Raw genomic sequence first — 20,619 nt, 5'->3', positions numbered from 1 at the left:
CATGACTTCTACAAACAAACAATAATATGCCATCTATGACCACCCAGAGCTACAGGGAGTCCTAAATGCTAACAGAGGGTGAATGGACTACATTAGAAAAAGCACACACTGGCAGACAACATGTCTAGCTGCATTATAAATGGCTGAATCATGGTCACCATTTATTATGTTCTATCAACTGGCCTGTTCATCATGCTTTTCAGCTTTCCTTTAGGTTTCTCGGCACAAGGGGGTGTGAAGACTCTAGAGCTTGAAACGGCACCACATGTCATCATTTCAGATGGATCTTGATCATCAAAGGAGCTTGCTGAAGTTATTTCAAGACTTCTGGAAGCGGCCTCCAAACGGGACGATGGAGTAGGATTTAAGCTTGCCACATCAAATTTGTCTTTGCTTTGCTGCTTTTCTGGAAAATTTGAAAGCACCGTACTAGAGGAGTCAAAGCTAACAGAACAAAGACTGACTGTATCTTCCTTTGTTTGCAACATAGCTGATCTAAAGTTGCTATCTACGTCTACATTTTGAACAAGACAGCTAGCATTATCTCTCCTCTCAATCACGTGAAGATTATCGGCTTCACATTTCAGGACTGGTGTCAAGCTAGTTTTGTCCGTTCCATCTTGACTTCTATCTGAATCCTTTCGCAAAGCCGTCGACAATCCCATGCTACCAAACACAGAGGATTGGCTGTTGTGCTGCTTTTTTGCCATCGATTCTGTTGTCGAATCAGATAAAGAAGACAATTTTGGAAGGTTAGAATTGGTGGGAAAAGACTCGGGAGTCTGGGTCTGTGATATGTACAGACCTGGTGAGCTTTGTTCAGTCGTTGGAGCAGATTCAATAAAAGACCCTTTCAGAGATACACTGGAGGATTCCGGATAGAAAACAGAAAGTTCTGTCTTTGTGGGCTCTAAGGATTTAATCACTTGGTTATTGATGGATGAAGCTGCAGCTTTAATGCTCATTTCTACATCGTACACTTCATCTCTGTGATGTGCCTCAGGCTTGTCTATACTAATAACTGAGGTTTGGTTTGCTGGTTCCAAATTTCTATTTGGATCTTCCATTTTTGTAGATATGCTAGACTCTTCATCCATTTTTATTTCCTTAGTATCCTCATTTTCACAAACTATTCCTTTACTGCCTTCATTATTAAGGTGCCCCAAGTCATTTTGACAGATGACATCGGACTTTAAATTGCTATCCATCTCAACAGGTGGTTTTAGGATGCTATCATCCCTATTACTGGGCTGTGCTGTATTGGGCATTTTACTTGGTACCTCAGGAGAAGATTTAAATAAGCTGAAAAAATCATTTGAAATGGCGCTTGCCTGTGGAGCAGAAGGAAAGCCAAAGAAAGAGCTTTTTTTGGAAAATGTAGACGATGTTTGAGATGTAAAGCTGTAGCTAGGTGGATTTTTCTGAGGCTCACTTGAAGTTCCAGAGAATACATTAATTTTTGACATAAAGCTTGAGAACATTCCTACGGATGAATCAAACACAGATTTGTCTGGCTGGGGACATTTAGATGTATTTGCTGAGAAGGGATGATCTGTGAGATTAGGAAAAGGTATACTTTCTTTTGAATGTTGTGGAGGATAAACGCTACCCTGTGAAAACTCATCATCCTTTGAAATCTGTGCTGCTTTTTGCAAAGACATATTTGTAGACCTGACATTAGAATCTGGCATATAATCCACAGGTTTAAGCAAATTTTCTCTGTCTGAAAGACAAATGTGAGGTTCTTCATAAACATTGATCTCTTGCTCAGGAACGACAGAGTCCGTGTTATCTAGACCAATAAAATAGGTTACGTCCTCTTTTTGATGAATGTTTTGATCATTATCTTCAGGGAAAACCAGTCCAGTGTCATTACATGGGGCTGCAATTGTGTTTTCAGAACTGTATGCATCATTATCTAAGCCGACTCCAGCATCTATAATTATGTTTTCAGAATGATGTGCACCATTATCTGTACTGGCATCAACATCCATTTGAGTATCTATTGCAGGAAGAACATCAGAGCATGCCTCATCAACACCTACATCCTGGAAGGTCTCTGATACAGAGCCATCTATGAAACCGGTTTCAAGTTGTAAGCCATCTGCATATAGTGGATCCATTACACCATCTTGATATCCCCACATATCAGATTCTGAGGGTTCATTAGACTCATATGGTTCCAAGTCTGAGCCTTCCAGACATTCACCTGATTGAGGCACTGAATCTTCCTCAAAACAACCCTCATCTGATAGCCTAACTTCCTCATCCTTGTACGGTTCTAGAACTTGATCATCACTATAGTTACTCTGATCTAAAGATGGACTTTCTATATAGTTTCTTGGCTCAGACACAATATTGGTATTAAATGGAACATGTGCTGATCCATCATTGCAATTATCCTTGTCCTCTATGGCTGCATTATATGTAACATTTTTTCTTTGGGTGGAGTCTGACAAAATCTGAGTTTCAGGGGCCTTGGTGCTCATTGACATAGCTGGCGCAGCTGGTTTCTTTTCATCAAAAAGTGAGAAACCAAAAAAGCTAGAAAAAGTGTTATTGTTCTCTGCGGGACCCTGAGTAATGTTGGTCTTCTCTGAAGAGAAGAACGAAGGTAACTTAAACAAGCCTTGTGACTCTGGCTCTTTGGTTTGAGGTGGTTTTTGTACTGTCCTTGGGGTTGTTTCTACTTTCTCTGGCCTGCTAAAGAAAGAAAAAATACTGCTGGCTGTTTGAGATAGGCTGTCTGCTATTTGGCTAGTCTGCAGGATAGGTATGCTGGGCTGCTCTGGTTTTCTTTCTGGCTGAACGGTTGGTTCCGAAACTTTTGAAAACTGATTGCTAGATACCAGAGAAGGCTGAGTCCTCTCTTCAGACCACCCGGACAACTGACCAATAGTACCAAATGATGGCTTGACAGGCTCTTGAGGAGGAAGGGCTGGGCTAACTCCCTGATCACTCAAGGATGGAAGTGAATCTTTTACTACTTTTTTGGGAAATTTAATTTGTGACTGCACAAATATAGGTTCACTGTCACAGACACCATGTTCTGAATCAAGAGATGTACTCTGACTGCCATCTACAATGGTCTCCTGTTTCTTTAAAAGTTTATTTCTTGGAGCTTCAGGCGTAGATTGTTGTGCCCCTTCTTTGTTCACTTCTACCGGCTTACCAACAACTGTGAAGTCAACTGAGGAGCTGGGTGCCATATCCCTGGATGGCCTTCCAGCCGGAGTCTCAGCTTTAAAGAGGTCACTTAGTGACCCAAACATGGATGAAATACTGGAGGATTCTTTAATATCGTGTTCTACTGGTTTATTGAGAATCTTTGTTTCAGTTGACGTAGATGTCATATCACTAGAAGGCTTTCCAGTTGTTGTTTCACCTTTAAAGAGATCACTTAGTGAACCAAACATGGATGAAATACCAGAGGATTCTTTAATACCCTGTTCTTCCTGCTTAATAGCAATCTTTGTTTTTTCTGAAGTAGGTGTCACACCACTAGTAGGCTTTTCAGTCAATGTTTCAGATTTAAAGAGATCAGTTATTGATCCAAATATGGATGAAATGCCAAGGGATTCTTTATCACCATGGACAGTTGTCTCTTTGGTTTTATCTGGACTTTCATTTTGGCTTGACTTTTGTTGTGATTGTTCTTGTGTTTTAGGAGCACTCAGTTCTGACGCATCAGCTTGCATCTTGAAAAAGTTAAAAAATCCAGAAGTTGAACTTCTGTCAGTGGTGGTTTTAGTACTGCTGCTATCACTTATGTTAAATATTTCCAGGGCACTCTTCAACATTGTTTTTTCTGATTCATTTGAACGTGGGACTTTGGTATAATCGGGAAGTGGGCTGTGCTGCTGTTGATCCATTTTGTTAACATTTGCCTGCATCTGAGAAGGTGACTGACTAGGCATAGGTTTGTCACGCACTACATGCATAGAAGCTTGAGTCCTTTCACTATTACTTCTACTTGAATATACATCTTGCAAGGTACTACTCTCTCTATGAAATCTGTCCCTGCTCCTGTCTGGATAACTGATGTAATCATCTTTGTTAGAGTGCACAGTCCTCTCAGTTACGGAATAATTATGTGCACCAACTGTTGCGCCAACTGTTACTCCACTTCCAGTGATGTCATTCAGGACAGAAGATTGGCCTTCAGAAGATGAGGTACGAGGTTTATTATCTTCATTTTTACCTAGTATGCCCCCAAGAGAAGAAAATAAAGAAGACACAGGGTTAAACAGGCTTTTCTTAAGTTCACTTTTCTCGGAAGACTTTTCATTTGTCGACATTGATTCTTCAGTGAGATTAGGAAATGAATAAGATGCTCGATGAGCTTCTGATGGTCCTGATGGAAGGGGTTTTGTATGTCCTTCTACAGTTGATTCCAGTCTTGTAGTTTGCCACTGTGGATACATGCTTAGGTCAAGAGACTGTTTGTCAAGGAAAACATTTTCACCATCAGCTCTAAGGTCCACTTTCAGTTTTCGAAGTTTGCGAGTAGAAAAATCCACAGGCTGGTCTCTTTGGCAGTGGATAGACTCTTCAAACATATGAGAGAAGGTCTCCAGGTTTAAGTTCATTAACTGATCACTTCTTGGTAAAGAGAAATCAATGGGGCTATTTAATGAGTGGCTCTCAAACATTTGATCTTCATCAAGCCATGGTAGATCCTCACTGCCAAAAGGAACCTTAAATCCACAAATTATAATATCATCCATTGCCAAGTAATCAGGTTCAATGTAGTCTTCATAGTCTAGGTATAGTTCTGTGTCTGGTTCACAAACATAAACATATTCACCTGTAGGATCAGTTAATAAGGAATACACATAGAACCCATCACTATACATGTAATATCCACAATCGCCATCTTCAGACTGCCACCACAACCCAAATTCTAGCAACGCCAGCCATTCCTGGTACTCATCATTTTCAAGACAGAACATTGCATCTTCATTAAAAATCAAAGAATCCTGAGCGATCAAGCTCCACAGAGAATGGTCACACTGCGAGGAATAACTCAAGTCAAGAGGTAACCCATTGTTCAAGCTACTTTCATCGTTGTGGGCAGAGGTAAAGTTAATATCCTGTTTGTAGGCTGTAACAATCAAACAAGAGTCCCACGTATTCAAATGTACCTCTTCTAATGGTACAAATGAAATCCAGTCGTTATTTTGATCCTTCTTGCACAAATTAATGATAGCGTCTGGTACTTCAGGAGACATATTTATGTCATTAGCTTCATTGCTTCCATGGGCATAACAGGCAAAAGACTCTTCCACGGGCAATTCTGCATACCAGTCTGGAATGTCATACTCCCATTCATAACTTGAAAAGCTTCTCGACTCTTTCAGCCCTGTATGTATATTTGAAATGGGTCTCTCACATTGATACAAACTATTTTCAAAGTCATCCATCCAAAACAAACCAGAATCTTCAGTCTCTGAATCAAACTGGACAGAAACATCACGTGATCGGCAAGCTAAAGGTCTAAGTGGTTGGTCAACACTCACTTTATCACCACAATTTTGTCCTTCTAAACCATTTTTATTTGTTTGCTTTAAATTGCTTTCATTTTCTTTCTGAACAGGAAAAAAAAGCTTGAGCTTACTGAATACTCCAGATTGTTCTTCTACAGAGCCACTACCATCACTTTGAACATGTTCTTTTTGTTGGGGTCTTACAAAGCTTGTAGAATTTTGTTTGATATTTGAAAGATTATCAGAGGATGCAACTCTAAACAACCCTGAAAAGAAACCTCCAGATTTTTTATCCTGAGAACTTTCACCTTCTTTGACAAGTGTTTCCTTGGCTGCAGTTAGGTTGTCAGACGATGAAAACCTAAATAGCCTGGAAATAAAACCTTTAGAGTTCTCCTTGCTTTCACCAGCACTAGGACAGGTGTTGGGTATGTTGCTTTTGGAATTCTTTTGGCTACTATCCACTTCAGAATTATGCGCAGTCTGTTGCATAAGACTAGTGGAACCTTTTTGCTCTTTGCACCTTCTTTCATCTGGCTGCTGTTTGAGGATCATATTTGCGCGTTCTGCCTTTTCAATCTTGGTTAAAGGTTGTCTCTCGTTACTTTGAAGAGAGTCCTTTACATGTACTTCGCCTAAAAGTGTTTCTTTGTTAAACTTTTTCTCCGATTGTGCTTCATTAGTAGCAATTTTATTAATTTCATCTGTTGAGAAAACACTTTCAGAAGATACCATTCTACGTAATTTTGAAACCGCTGTACTGCTCTCAGAATCTTTTTTGCTCGCTAAACTGAAAGAGCTGAAAAAGGGAATTTTAATTTTGCTTAACCCGGGAGTACTATTATGGAGATCTGTTTCTGATTTGAAACTTTTTGCATTTTCCATACTACCTATATTGCTGGTTGAACTATCTGATGACTGGAAAAAAAACTGGCTGAAGGACTTTTTCAGTGGTTGAAAAAATTCTGTCTCTGATGTCTTGTCTGGTTCAGAAACATTATTGGCTACTGGCTTGTGATCAGTACTACTAATAGCTTTAGTTGGCTTTAAATTATCTTCTGTATTAGGCAGAGAAGAGTCCAGTTCGAACGATTTTCCATGTGTTCCTGCTACATCACTGGGGTCTAATTTGTTCACTTGTTGATGATTATTGCCATCCATTTTATCAACATTGATTTCATTCGTTTCAGAAGGAAGGTTAGTTTTGTCTAAGGATGGCTTGTCAACTGAACATACAGGGTTTGTCGTATTTGGTGACATTGCACATTTTTCGGGAAGTACCTTTTGAGACAATCCAGAAACATTAACATCAACACTTTTCTGAGCATAGTGGGGTGAAGGAAGATTGCTGGGAGATGGAATAGAAGTAGCAGGGTTTGTCTGAGGTTTGCTGAAGCTTTCTTTGTTTTTATTGGCTTCCTGTCCAGGAGTGTTCCATCCACCAGACAAGTTTGATTTTTGCCCGTTTTGAAAGCCCAAGTTCTCACTGTTGCTTTTCTTTACATCACTGGTCCCTATGTTAAGATGAATGTTAAAGATTTTTGATATTCCCCCAGTTTTTGGAAGCTGTGGTTTCTCAGCAGATGAGGAAACAATCTTTTCTACTGATGTAGTTATGTGTTTAGCCCCAGAACCAACCTTCTGTGTGAATGAACTAAATAAGGAGTTCACTGTGTTTTTAATGCCTGACAGATCGGGAAGAGATTCTGACTTCATTTCATTATTCGAGCTTCCCCTGTTTAGGTCATTAGTGATATCTTCTGTTTTATCTTCAAAATTTTGTTTCTTCGCAACACCTCCACTGTTTACATTACTGACTGGTAAGGTGTGAAACCTATTAATCTCTTCCTCTTTTTCAGCCAGATACTCTGAAACAGATTCAACTAAACACTGTAACTCATCCATCGTATCTACATATTCTTCGCTTGGTTCCTCAACTGGAGATAACTTAAGACTATGCATCGAGCAGCCATATTTCCCACTATTTTTGTAATGTCCAGGTTTTAAATCACTTGAACTTGAGTTTAGAGAATTTAGAGTGAACCCATTAGAGTAAAACAAGCTAGGACCTCCCCAGTTTTGGGAAAGCAAGGCTAGTTCTTCCAGCTCATCTCCAGAAATTGGTGAGGAAAGCTGACCTTCAGAAGCACTACTATCATATTCCTCCAGAGTATCAAGGGAAGAACTGTGACCTATAACACCTGGCTTCTTGTCCACCGGCTGCTGACATATTTTAATCCGAATTACATCCTTCTGATCAGGATTATAAGTTTGCCTTCCACTTTTCACTAGCAAGCCATTTTTATAGGGCCGTAAAACAGGATATAAGGAGATGATGGATTCATCATTGCGCTCACGTGATGAGCCAGACCAAACAACATCATTTGTGCGTTCAACATCTTGCGTTTTCCGAGTTCGCAGACTTGGTACTTTCTTTGGTGCAATGCCATTGCTAACCTTTTGAAGGCGATGACTGGAAGATTTTTTTTTTCCTTTCCGTCTGTCATTAGTGTTATGCTGTTCAGGGTGACGGTAAAAAGATTTTGAAACCAAGTCTTGACTGGAGGATGTTATCTCCTGAAGACCTAACTGCATTTCTACGTCCAGATTTCTCTTTGCTAGGTTGGCGACCTGCCAATTTTTCCGACTCTCCATCAGGAAGTCTTCTATGAGCTGTTTGCCTATGGTTTCACATTCATCTTCCCACTCTTTATTGACAGCTCCTGTCTCTACAGGAATGATTCTAATTTTATCTTTTCTAACTAAGGAGGGATTTCTACCATATGTATAAGGAAAAAGTAAGGAAGGGGGAAAAAGAAAGGGGGAAAAAAAAAGAAGAAAAAAGTAAACACGGTTCACCAAAACAGCTTACTTACAAGAATTCTTAGCAGAAAAAAAGGAGGGGGAACTATACAAAAGAAGAATATCTGCAATTGTAACATTTTATTTATTTCAAACAAACAAAACCTTCCATGAACAAAAATTGCAAACAGGATAGTAGATAATCTAAACTCTACAGGACAGAATGTGGGTGCCCTTAGAGGACACCATGATATAATCTAGAGTATTCTCAGTACGAAATACACTAACGTTCTGCAAGGATGGGGGTTGGGAAGATAGACGTGTCTAGTTCCCATTTTTGAAGGATTAAGTGAATTTTTTTAATGGGCGCTCTTCAAGTGGGCAAAATCAAAAATGACATATTTGATGCAGTCTGTCAATAGCAATAAAACAGCAGGTTTTAATGTACCTACAGGCAGGATCAACAGGTAACATAACGATGTTACAGAGAAGGCTAAAAAAATAAATAAATAAACTGCGGCGTTAACGCGACAGAAAGACTGCAATTACGATGACATTTTGTATTTTTCCCTCAGTGCTACTTTAATATGGCAAAGCACCAAGGTTCAGCTATGGAAGCTTGGGTAGACTTAAAGTAGAACTATGGGCAAAATCGGAAATTACATATATGACTTGGTTTGTCAACAGCATTAACGCAGCAGTTTTGTTTTGGTTTTTCCAAGTCCCTTCTTTTAGCAGGCCAAGCTGTTCAACAAAAGTGGCAAGTTGGAGGGATTGGGAAAAATCATACAACAATGGTAGTTGTGCTTACAAAAAGAAACCTTTTCTTCATATGGCTTAAAAAAAATGCCTAAACTGCTTTAAAAGGGTTAGCTGGTCCACACATTTTTAGAATTCACTAAAACCTCTACAGACATGTCAATTACCTTGGAAGAGGTTCAACTATCTATGAAAAAATTTAAATCCCACAGAAAAAAACCTGGTCTCAATGAGTTCTTTTGCCCACCTAATATAAAAAAAAATTCCTGGACACCCTACCCCCTAACCTTACTGCAATGAATTTAGACAATGCTCCTCGCTGGGGTGGGACTCACTACTCTCAGCTATCTGCATGATACTAAAACCCCATACAGACCATACCTCCTGGGAAAACCACTGCCCTATTTCTTTGAATAATATCAACATTAAACTGTTACTAATATAACTGCAAACCAGCTCAACAGGTGCTGCCAAGCCAAACTTCCAAGAACCAAGAAGGAAGACAGGCATGTGACATTTGCAGGATGTTGCTCCTACTTCACATCAAAGGAAATGCCCTTTAATGATTATTGTCCTAGATATTTAAAAGGCAATGGACTCCCTTAGTTGGGATTACTTGCACTTGAAATGGAAGCACTGGGAGTTTTGGCCTACTGTTCTTCAACACACACACGCCGCTCCTCACAAGACCTCCTTCTCTCTAGTTCCCTGGTCTCCTCCTCCCATGCCTGCCTCCAGGACTTCTCCAGGGTGTCACCCATCCTCTGGAACTCCCTGCCCCAACCTATCAGATTATCACCTACTCTCCTCTCCTTTAGGCGCACACTGAAAACCCATCTCTTCAGGGAAGCCTACACCACCCCCTGATAACTTGCCGACCTCCTCCACTCTTCCTACCACCCCATCCCCCACAGCTATCTCCTCCTGTGCCACCATCCCCTCCCTCCTAGATTGTAAGTTTGAAAGAGCAGGGCCCTCAATCCCCTCATGTTTTGCATTGTATTTTTATTGTTCTGTCACATGTTCTGTCCCCCTTTGTAATGTACAGCGCTGAGCGAACTATCGGCGCTTTATAAATACTGTATAATAATAATAACTGGATTATGGCCTTCATTTGTTCCCAAGGGCATCCAGAGTCTGATACGGTGGATATCACTTCGATGTAATCTCAATATTGGGGGGTACACAATGAAGGGCTCTCCCTTGTCCACACTATTCGCCCTGGCCATTGAACCGCTAGCTCAAAGTACAGCTATATGTCCACCTAAGCCTACAATATCCACAGGGAGAAAACACTGCAGCACAATTTTACTGCAGAACACTGGTGTCACCCTATTACAGGAAGTAGGAAAAATAATGCCACTACTGGCAGGATTAACAGGTAATAAACATTGTTACAGGGGGACGGACATAAAAAAGTGCTGTGTTAAAACCAGTGACAGACTGCATCATATATATTTTCCCAGTGTTACATTTTAACAGGTAAACCATATAGCTCACAGTACAGCAGCTGGCTGTAAAGAGAAACATGGAGGCTGCCAATGTGGTGGTCACGCTAGCCATCTGTCTTCAATACTTTCCAGCAGCAAGTCTGCATTTGAGGCTTTTGCAATTTACTTTCCCAATATGAATATTCAAATTGTTGACTCAAAGTACTGAAGCCATTAGATTTTCATAACACGGAAACAACGAGTATTTCCATCTGGAGGTCACAATGGCAGCTGCCGCATTTCCATCTTTACAGGCTTAAACACAAATCTTCTAAAATACACTACATGGCTAAATGTTTGTGGACATCTGACCATCACACCTAGCTCGTTAGACATCCTGTTCCGAAACCTGGAAGACCTGGTTAGTAATTGGCTTTCCAATTTATCCAACAGGTGCTCAGTAGAGTTGAGGTGAGGGCTCTACATAGGCCACTCAAGTTTCTCCAAACCAATGCATGTCTTGATAAAGAGGTCTTTATGCACAAAGGCACAGTCATGCTGGAAAAGAAAAAGGCCTTCCTCAAACTGTTACCACAAGGTTGGAAGCACACAATTCCTAGTAGGTGTGACGGTCTGAGGTTCACCAACATTTTGGCCATCTAGTGTTTCTATGGAGTCTGGCCTCACAGTCCTAACTACACAACCCTTTTTTTTTTTACTGCCACTACCCCCCAAAACATGGCATATTTTCCTCTGAAACTTGACTGCTTAGGGTGCTGGCATCTTAAGACTTTGTTGTGACATTTTTGTCTGGCTTCTAGCACTTTAACTGTAAAGTGCATATTATATAAAGACACAGAACTCTAGAGAAGGTCTTGCAGCCTCACATTTGCTATAGAATTGGGATGGATAAGAACCTTTCCGAGGTTTTACTGCAGCATCCTTGTTGACAAGTTTTCGCCTCACTTCTTATACCAAAACCAGCGAACGTTGGTACAGCAAGGAACAAATAATTTCAGAGACACAAAATGCAATAACACCTTCTTCTTGTACCCTTTCCCGTTTTGAACCTTGCAGGATGTAAAATTGTGTTAAAGGAGATTAAGCAAAAGTAAATTTTTACCCAATTTTGTTGCAGGCAACTAAAATCCACACAACAGAACTGTTGAAGAAGCCAACCATCTCACCACCTCGGCAATCGACGATGGCTCCCGACACATTTGTACAGATGTCATTAGCCACATACCGGATGTAATTGCGCACAGCAATGACACGGAGGACATACAGTGCGTACATCACAGGACAAAACCACGGAACAAGCGGGGGGTGCACAGAGAGTAACGGAAAAGATGACCCACCTATCAGAAAGATCTAGAGAATGCCTGCTCTCTAAGGAACAGTGGCGGCTTGTCAGCTGACTAGATTCAGACGCAGACTCTAGGTCGTGCCGTCCATTTGCACTGGAATCTACGCTATCATATCGCCTTGAAAAGGAAAGAAAAAGGAAAGGTAGAAACATTGCAGAAGCTAGTGAGGAACAGAAAATTTTAACATCACGATTTGTGGAAGGTTCTCCATTACGGAGATAAGCGATACCTTGTAATGCTTGTTTAGTCAAAGGGAGCTTTAAATACTTCCATTATTCCACCATCCTTGCCGGTTCAGGGATCGGTTCCAATATGGTGTTCCTATAATCTCTTCTTGTCTCCTCCTCTTTGGCCAATGTCATCATGTACAATGCAGGACCACTGGCCACTGCTGATCAAGCTTTGTACAGGACGACATTAAAGGCCCATCCTTATTGCAGGGTTGAGGAGAACAGGACTATAGCACTGGCTTCCTCAGGACCATGGATTAAGAAAAATGTCCACCTCTATTAGAATCCCCCTAGACACAGTGAGCAATATATCCAGCATATACGGGAAGTGGGAAAGCAGCCACATTAAATAAATTTAGGCATCACAGGGTTATGCTTTAATATTTTATTGATTTGACTTTGGCATGTTATGGGGCCTTCTTCCAACAGGACAAGCCCAGAATTGCTCTAGTGGTGGCTTACCGGGCAGCATCCATACAAGACGTCCCATCCATTTCAACTGTCCTCCATCAGTATTTCCAATCCAAAGGTATACCCACTATTTCAAAAATCTGCACCTTAACATCGTGAGCCTCAAAAGCGATGAAACCATAAACTAGGAATAAATGACATGTGTAGCTGAACTCCAGGCAGCTCTAAAAATCTATAAATGTATTTTCAGCGCAACAAGAGAAGAACATAAAATTGCTACAGTATAAATTTTATTTAATACCCTGCCAGCAGCACTTGGCACGTTCCATCTCAGCAAATATGCATTATAGCAGATCCGGATTGGCTGCTAGTGCTGGTCCCTTCCGTCTACCAGTCTGACTATCCAATTAGCTAGTATGTTTTTGACCAAGCTGTTCTGCTGCTGCAGTGTAGATCTGGGATCTTGCTGTCCACTTTGACAGGGAGATTTGAATGATGAGCTTGGCTGAACCAGACTACAAACCCTTTGGAAGGTAAAACATTGCCATATGCATATTTTAAATATGTACTCACCTAACTGCCTGGAGTTCAACTTTAAACCCATGGGGGGAAAAAAAAAAAACTACAAACACCTCCAGCAGCCAGAACATTGCTTTATTACCTGAAGAGTGTTTGGGAACCCCATAACCTAGGCATGTATAATATGTATATTCAGTTTCTCTAGTTACTGTTTTGCCCCCCTGCTTCAAGTACATTACTATAGGTCCATTACAGTGATAGGCCAACAGCTGGTTGCAAGGGGTAAATCCAGAACAAAACCCTGCAGAAACTGTTAATTACAGAGCCTGAGATGTTAGATGGGAACCGGAGATGTTAGTATCGGCTACTCAAGGTAGGTACAGATTATACTTTTTCTTCCCCGGTTCAAAATCTAAGCCATCCAAACTCAAACATGCAGCTAAGAATCACCTCAGTGACACCAAGAAGTGGTGGACTGCAAACTTTACACTGTGTAAATCCTTCCCACCCATCTTTAAAGAACTCTGATCAGTGCTACCCATACATGATGAGGCTACAAAACTTGTCATTTAATTTAGCAAGTTTCAGCTGAGCGGGTCCTTCTTCGTAGCCCACAAAAGTTAAAGGTCTCACAAGAGGAAATGGACTCTGTACAGAGCTCCACCAGACTTTCAAACACTCTACAAGAAGAGCAATGATGTTCAGGGCAGTACAAAGTGAACGTTCTGTTGAGTGCTGGTGGGTACTGGCCTATTTAGCTCAGCACATCCATTCTGCCTCTGATGTCAGGAGTTGAGGGCAAGAAGATGCGCTGAGCGTACCCCCATAAAATGCTTATGCCAATACTATTTTAATGTCATCTACCAACTCATAATTAGATCAGAGCTGAGGATTTTTTCTAATGTATGCTCTATTGACTAAAATTATGTATTTTTTTCTTAATTTGTTCATAGTGAAGAATCATGCCATTTCTTACAAAACCTCACTTTGACTGTCTTTTCCTTTTTTTTATGATTTTTTTTTTTGATTTGGACATGGTAAGGTAGACTTAGATCATCACTTGTTTCCTCTGGCTCTACCGAGTCCCCTCCTCTATTAGTTTTGGTGACCATTGCTTTCAGGATTGACAGTGATGCAAAACCCAACATTTTTCAGTAGTCATCAAACACTAGGTGATGGGATGGGTATGGGAGAAAATAGCCAAAGTTTGGCTCTTTGCTCAAGTAGGGACTTGGTGTGGAAAGACGAAAAGCCCCAAAAGCAGAATGTATAGAATATGAATTCAATTTGATTCAGACTCCAAGGACATAAAAATCCAGCGTGTTTCACGTGTTTAAAGGGTCTCCCCCTTCAGTAGAGCTTCGAACTATTGAATAAAGTTTGTACTATGAGCACCCTAAGGCTTATCCAGAATCTGGAGCATTTTTACCAGGGGTGTCAAACTCAATTTCATTGCGGGCCATAGCAGCACTATGGTTGCCCTCAAAGGGCCAATTGTATCAATAAGACTAGATGTCCAGAACACTCCACTCCCCCTTACATCAGATGTCAAGAGCCCCCCACCATCAGAAGTCAAGAGTTCTCCACCGTCCCTCACATCACAGTGCACCCCCCTAACATCCTAAGCTGTTACTGGAAGGAAGCTGGGGGGAGGAGCTGGGAAGCAGAAAATGCAGAGTCCGGAGAAGGACCAGAGGAGGGCTGGGGTCAGCTGCCAGAATCTGTTGAAGGGCTGAGACCAGGGAAAGCGGTGATGAGGGGGTGCTGCAGCTACACAGCATCTGTAGGAGTTCTGTCCTCCTCTCTGCTGGTGACTACTGAGACAACATGGGGGTGGAGATGAGGGGGTGCCGTAGCTGCAGGTGAGGTGTGAGGGCCAGATGAAATGGCTTGGCGGGCTGGATCTGACCTGTGGCCTTGACACATTTGATTCATACCATTTACCCCTCAGGAGCCATCCAACGTTATCATTTCAGTACATACATTGTTCAACAGGACCAAAGCTCTAATGAATAAATACCTTTTGAATGCCCAACAGGCCGTAGAATTTTTAGGACATTTGTGTCTGTATTCTGTAATCTGGATTTTTTTCTGTTCTTCATTTAACAATGTTCAACAATGTTCTCCTCACACACCCAGCAACAAACCTGACACTATCTAAATAAAAATAAAGTTTGGAAATGGGCATGTTTTAAATCAGAGACCTACCAGGAAGAAGAGATTAATGGAGATTCACACTGACTTACAGATAGTTCTGGTTTGGTATGTTGAGATTTGGAATTTGCTGCTTCTGAATATATTTTAAATAATATTTCAAAAATCAGATTGAAAAGGACAAAACCCTTACTCAAATGACAAGAAATTTTACACTCTTCATTCAGCAGCACTTACCTCAGGGTCCTTCTCTCCCGAAAGTCCAAATCGTAACTCTGCATGGAGTCTACACAGGACTCTCGGGAACCACCTTGCTGCTGCAGTCGTGGCTGCACGGGGAACTGGTGGATGGAGGCGTTGGGCTGAGAGGTGGTGTGGTAGGGTGGTGGAATGCTGTTGCTGGTTTCGCTGCGGTAATCGCTGTCCCGGTCATCCACAGCGCTGTCGTGATCTTCGAAGGCTGAAAGGTAAGAGACATTAGAGGCCATGCATTATACTTCACTGTCAGATGCCGCTCTCCATTCAGACATGGCACTTGAAAGACCAGAGAGCCAGTTGGAAAATGGACATGCTTCGTTTCAGAATAAAGGCTTAAAGTAGCAATAGGAGCAAAAATATTCTGCTTTCATACTTATAATCTCGGCTGTAATAGCGTTACGTCTCCCACTTGAGAAACACCAAAGAAGTGAAGGCCAGACAACTTTTTTTTTTTCAAAAAGTTCAATAAAACATTGTTTTGTGAGTGTCGCAGCTGCTTTCCCCTCTCAGCCCCCTTGCTCTGTCCCTGCTCTCCCGGGCTTTTTGAATGGGCCCTTCTCCCCTCCTTCAGAGATGAAAGGCATTCCTGAGACAAGCTGGAGCCATGCCAGCTCGGGGGGTTTGGGTACCGGTTGCCTAGGCAACTAGGGGGCCCAACATCATTTTAAGAAGCTGATGCCAGGGCTCCCGAGGTATTCACCGCTGTGTAGCTGACGGAAGGAGCCCGAGCTGCGGCTGGGACCTTTCGTGGCCAGGCTCTGCAGAGACCCAAGCCTGCCTAGGACCCCCCCCCCCCCCCGGAGCTGGGGAAGACTGTCTGCTAGACACCGGAATTCCATGAGTACATGCTCTCTCCCTGCTTCACTTGAACTGTTCCTGTGCTGACCTCACACCAACCCCCCTGTTGGATTACTTGCTACAGAGACTCACACCAAACCCCCTGTTGGATTACAATTGCTACGGAGACTCTTCCTTGGCTCTCGGTGTTACACTTTAAGTGTGTTGGTCCCTCCTTGTTGCCCTGTACTGGCGTATTCCCCCTCCCTGCGAACTTCCCTATTCAGTGACTGTCATTGGTTTGCCTCAATAAAGCTTTGTGCGTTTGCCATCTACTGTGTGTTCTGTCCTGTCCACCCTCCGTCACAGTGAGCATCCAACTTCTGCTAGATACAAGTGCCTCCTCCAACATGCTTCATCTTGGTATAGAAGTTAAACATAGATGTTGCATGTATGATTTATAAAAGGAAAAATAAAGTTTTATTGAACTTTTGAAGAAAATTGATACACTGTGTACACATTTTTGAAGGTGCACAGGAAGGGAAGAATGTAGATGTTACGAGACCCAAAAAACAATTTTTTGAGTCTCTTCCAACGTCCCAAGTTTGGTACATTAATCTTAAGCTTCTATAACCAGTTTGTTTCTGGTGCTGAAGCTTCAGAAATCTTGGCAAGGACAGCACGTTATATGGTTTATAATGGACCCGTTGCTTTGTCTTGCACAGGCAAAGCACAACTTAGCGTAACCCCTAACCACTAAACCCAACCAGCCTCACTAAATTCAAACTCAGACTAAATGTATAATATTACAACGCCACCATGAAAATATTATTACATAAATTCCTGTGTTGAAAGCTCTGATATCCATTTACAATGCATTAAGTCATCTACACCCCCCAAAAAACCTGTGGTCTAAACTGAAATGATCTGCATGGTATAAAGGGATTAGGCACAAGCAAGTATCAAACTGGAAAACTGCCAAGAGAAAGCAGACCTATCCACCCCTCTGCCCTTGGGTAACTCCTTCAAATGCCAATGCTATCGCCCATGGAAATGTATAAATAAACATTTTAAAGATGTATTTCTCCTGTGTGGTGAAATTGTTGAGTCATTAAATTTCGTAGAGATTTTGACATCTTTCATGGATTTTGGAGAAAAGATATACCTGCGGAGGTTTAGGTGCCATTCAAGTACCACATATTTAATAGGCGTAAGGAGCAAAACGCCAAGTGCAAAGTGCAGTAGAAATCAACCAATCAGAATTCCCCATTGGTTAGAACAGACCAGTGCAATATCATCTGCGCACAACTGTGGGTTCAACCAGGGAACTAAAAGCAGGAGGTTTAGCAACGGTGCACACAAACTGCCCCCCCGACTGCCTATTTAAATACAGTCATGCAGCCTCTCAAGGCTGCCACCATGGCAATAATTAAACCCCAGCAATATTCAGTAGGCAGCACCACCATGCAGTAAAAACACGTTAAAGTTAACTGGGCCCTGCTGCAATCACATGTAATGCTGCAGTGCGGTGATTCAGCCTTTTTTTTGGAATAAAACAGCCGGCGAGGAGGCGACATATCACCTCCAAGTGGCCTGTCAACCACCCTCTGAAAAGCAAAGGCTGCTGCATGTGAGAACAAACCCTTAGACCTTTTACACAAGACCTTCAGCTTGTACAAGAGCAGTGTGTACAGGCTTCTACAAAGCATTTGCAAATCTTTCAGCGAGCTTCAGGCAGCTTTATTGAAGCTATTAAAAGTACCATTCAGCTCCAGTTCAAGACGGTTCTGATGGGAGTGCCAGATGTCACTTAAAAGCTGCTGTCAGGCTTTACAAAAATGTATTTGAAACCAAAAGTATTTTTGATTCTGGATACAGTAGGGAATGGTTTAAACGTTTGTCAGTTTTTTACATTTTTTATTTCTTGCCATCTGTGTCCCATTGGGGACAACCAACAAAAATGAAAGGAAATTGCTCCAAAAGTAGGCCAAATTCCCTCTTGACAGCTGTCACTGGAACAAGAATCTCAATGGGAGATGGTGGTCCATGGAAGGAGGTGCTGAAGTCTTTAAGAAAGCTGTTTGAAGCTGGCCAAAGCTTTGCCAATGATTTCTAAAAGCTTGCTTTATACACGGCTCTTCTACAGTGTGTATAAGGTTTTAGTGGAGGCTCCTTGCCTGATGGCGTCAAGCAACCCCGAATGATTTCAGTTGGGTTTTGGAAGTGGAACAATCCTTACTGATGTGTAGGAAAGGGGAGAAACACATACTGTAAGAAGGTAAATCTCACCACTTGAGCCCTCAACAGATATAAAATCCACTTCTTTAACACAAGGCATAATTGGTCCAATTTTCTCTTGTATCTCCATTTTTCATGTTTGACTTCTTTGGTATAACATGTTAAATGACTTGAAAGTGTGACTATAATTACCATGCAAAGGAGGAAAAAAAGATTTATCCATCACCACCATGGCTATCAATCTATCTAACCCACACGGACAATCAGATCTCTACGGATGGTTTTGGACTTGTTGCTGTAGATACTAAATTAGCCATTTTGAACCAAGAGCTTGACACTTCTTATACATCTAGCATTAAAGTGGACTTACATGCTATAGAAAACCTAACCTGCATTGGCACCCTTATTGCTAACAAAATGTTTTGCATACTTACCTGTGAACTTCTCTGGGCTCCCTTCATACCTTTGCTGCTGAGGACATACATCTACCAAAGGGCAACTTTCAGCCAATCAATCCTACCCAAATGGCAGAGAAGATGCAACTCACTACTGAGAGAGTGGTCATCTTCCAGCCAATGGAGGAGGCCCAGAGCAGCTGAGCAATAAACAGCTTTTGGTAGCAGTTCAGACTGTAGGGTGCTGGACAAGGTTGGATAATAAAAGGCGTGGGTCAATATTCAACCATTTGTTATCAATGGGCAAAACTAGGATACATTTATTTTCTAATTTAGTAAGACAAGAGAGACATAAATTTGAATGGATGCTAAGATGACAATTTCCAGGTGCAAAATGGCTCCCACAGCTTTGTATATGGAGACTAGAGAGTGCAATAGCCCTCCAAAGTATAGAATTTTGACACTAGACTGACAATTTCTACACCCTAATGAGCCAATGTATATTAGGACAATACAAGGTATGGATGCATCTCAAGAGAAGTGATTGTCCTTCATTAACCAGAACTTCTTCATAAGGTCTACAAGAATTTCTTCACATAATTTTTCATTGGTCTAAAGGTCTTCAGAGTCTAATAAATAATCTTCCAATTGGGTTATGCTTTAATCCTTTTGCCCTGTATGAGGCATTAGTACAACCTTTTGAAGAAGCACAGAATTACAGCGGGGATTATCAAAGAATAGTCACACTTGTTACCACCTTGTACATATCCCAGTATGTTTAAAAACAAACAATTTATAAAACGCCTGTTATATTTTAAGACAAGCTCTGCCCAAAATACACAATACAAGTGATGGTGACACTCTGCATACGAACTCCAAGCAAATATAAGATACACATCAATGCAGCTTTGGATTCATTAAGACAGTGTTTCTCAACCAGATTTCCATCTGGGTTACCCAGAGTATGGGACCCAGTTTGCCCAGGATTGGGGGAGGGGTTCTCCCATGCATAGGGGGCCTCCGATATGAAGTGATGACTCTGAAATGATGGGGGAGATTCTGATGAGAAGAGAGACCTTTTATGTTATGAGAGGCCTCTCAGGTGAAGGAGGATCTTTGATATGATAGAGGGCGCTCTGATGTGATTGGGAGATCTGTGGTTTGATGGGGGAGATTCTGATGTGATTGGGAGATCTTTGGTTTGATGGGAGAGCTTCTGATGTGATGGGGAGATCTTTGGTTTGATGGGAGAGCTTCTGATGTGATGGGGAGATCTTTGGTTTGATGGGGAGCTTCTGATGTGATGGGGAGATCTTTGGTTTGATGTGGGAGCTTCTGATGTGATGGGGAGATCTTTGGTTTGATGTGGGAGCTTCTGATGTGATGGGGAGATCTTTGGTTTGATGGGGGAGCTTCTGATGTGATGGGGAGATCTTTGGTTTGATGTGGGAGCTTCTGATGTGATGGGGAGATCTTTGGTTTGATGGGGGAGCTTCTGATGTGATTGGGAGATCTTTGGTTTGATGGGGGATCTTCTGATGTGATGGGGAGATCTTTGGTTTGATGGGGGATCTTCTGATGTGATGGGGAGATCTTTGGTATGATGGGAGAGCTTCTGATGTGATGGGGAGATCTTTGGTATGATGGGAGAGCTTCTGATGTGATGGGGAGATCTTTGGTATTATGGGGGAGCTTACAATGTGAAGTTAAAGTGGAGTTCTGCTTCCCTCCACCTCTCCACTGCCCCATTTGGCAGTTTTTTGGGGGGGGGGGCGGCAACCTGGTTTTGACAG

The 20,619-nt window shown here is 41.8% G+C and overlaps 1 protein-coding gene across 1 annotated transcript in view; it reads right to left on the bottom strand.

The window, feature by feature from the left end:
* LOC149436248 (uncharacterized) overlaps positions 1-20,619 on the bottom strand; it is a 285,326-nt gene that overhangs the window by 34,520 nt on the left and 230,187 nt on the right. The window contains 5 exon segments of the mRNA XM_089661820.1: positions 184-5,488; positions 5,618-8,262; positions 9,847-9,849; positions 11,836-11,961; positions 15,396-15,618. Coding sequence (XP_089517946.1) covers positions 184-5,488; positions 5,618-8,262; positions 9,847-9,849; positions 11,836-11,961; positions 15,396-15,618 — 8,302 coding nt within the window.

This window comes from Staurois parvus, unplaced genomic scaffold (assembly GCF_062004578.1).
Source record: "Staurois parvus isolate SC_StPar_1 unplaced genomic scaffold, SC_StPar_1.0 ptg001394l, whole genome shotgun sequence".
NCBI classification, from domain to species: Eukaryota; Metazoa; Chordata; class Amphibia; order Anura; family Ranidae; genus Staurois; species Staurois parvus.
The sequence above is the reverse complement of the archived record's forward strand: the minus strand, read 5'-3'. Positions and strand labels throughout refer to the sequence as shown.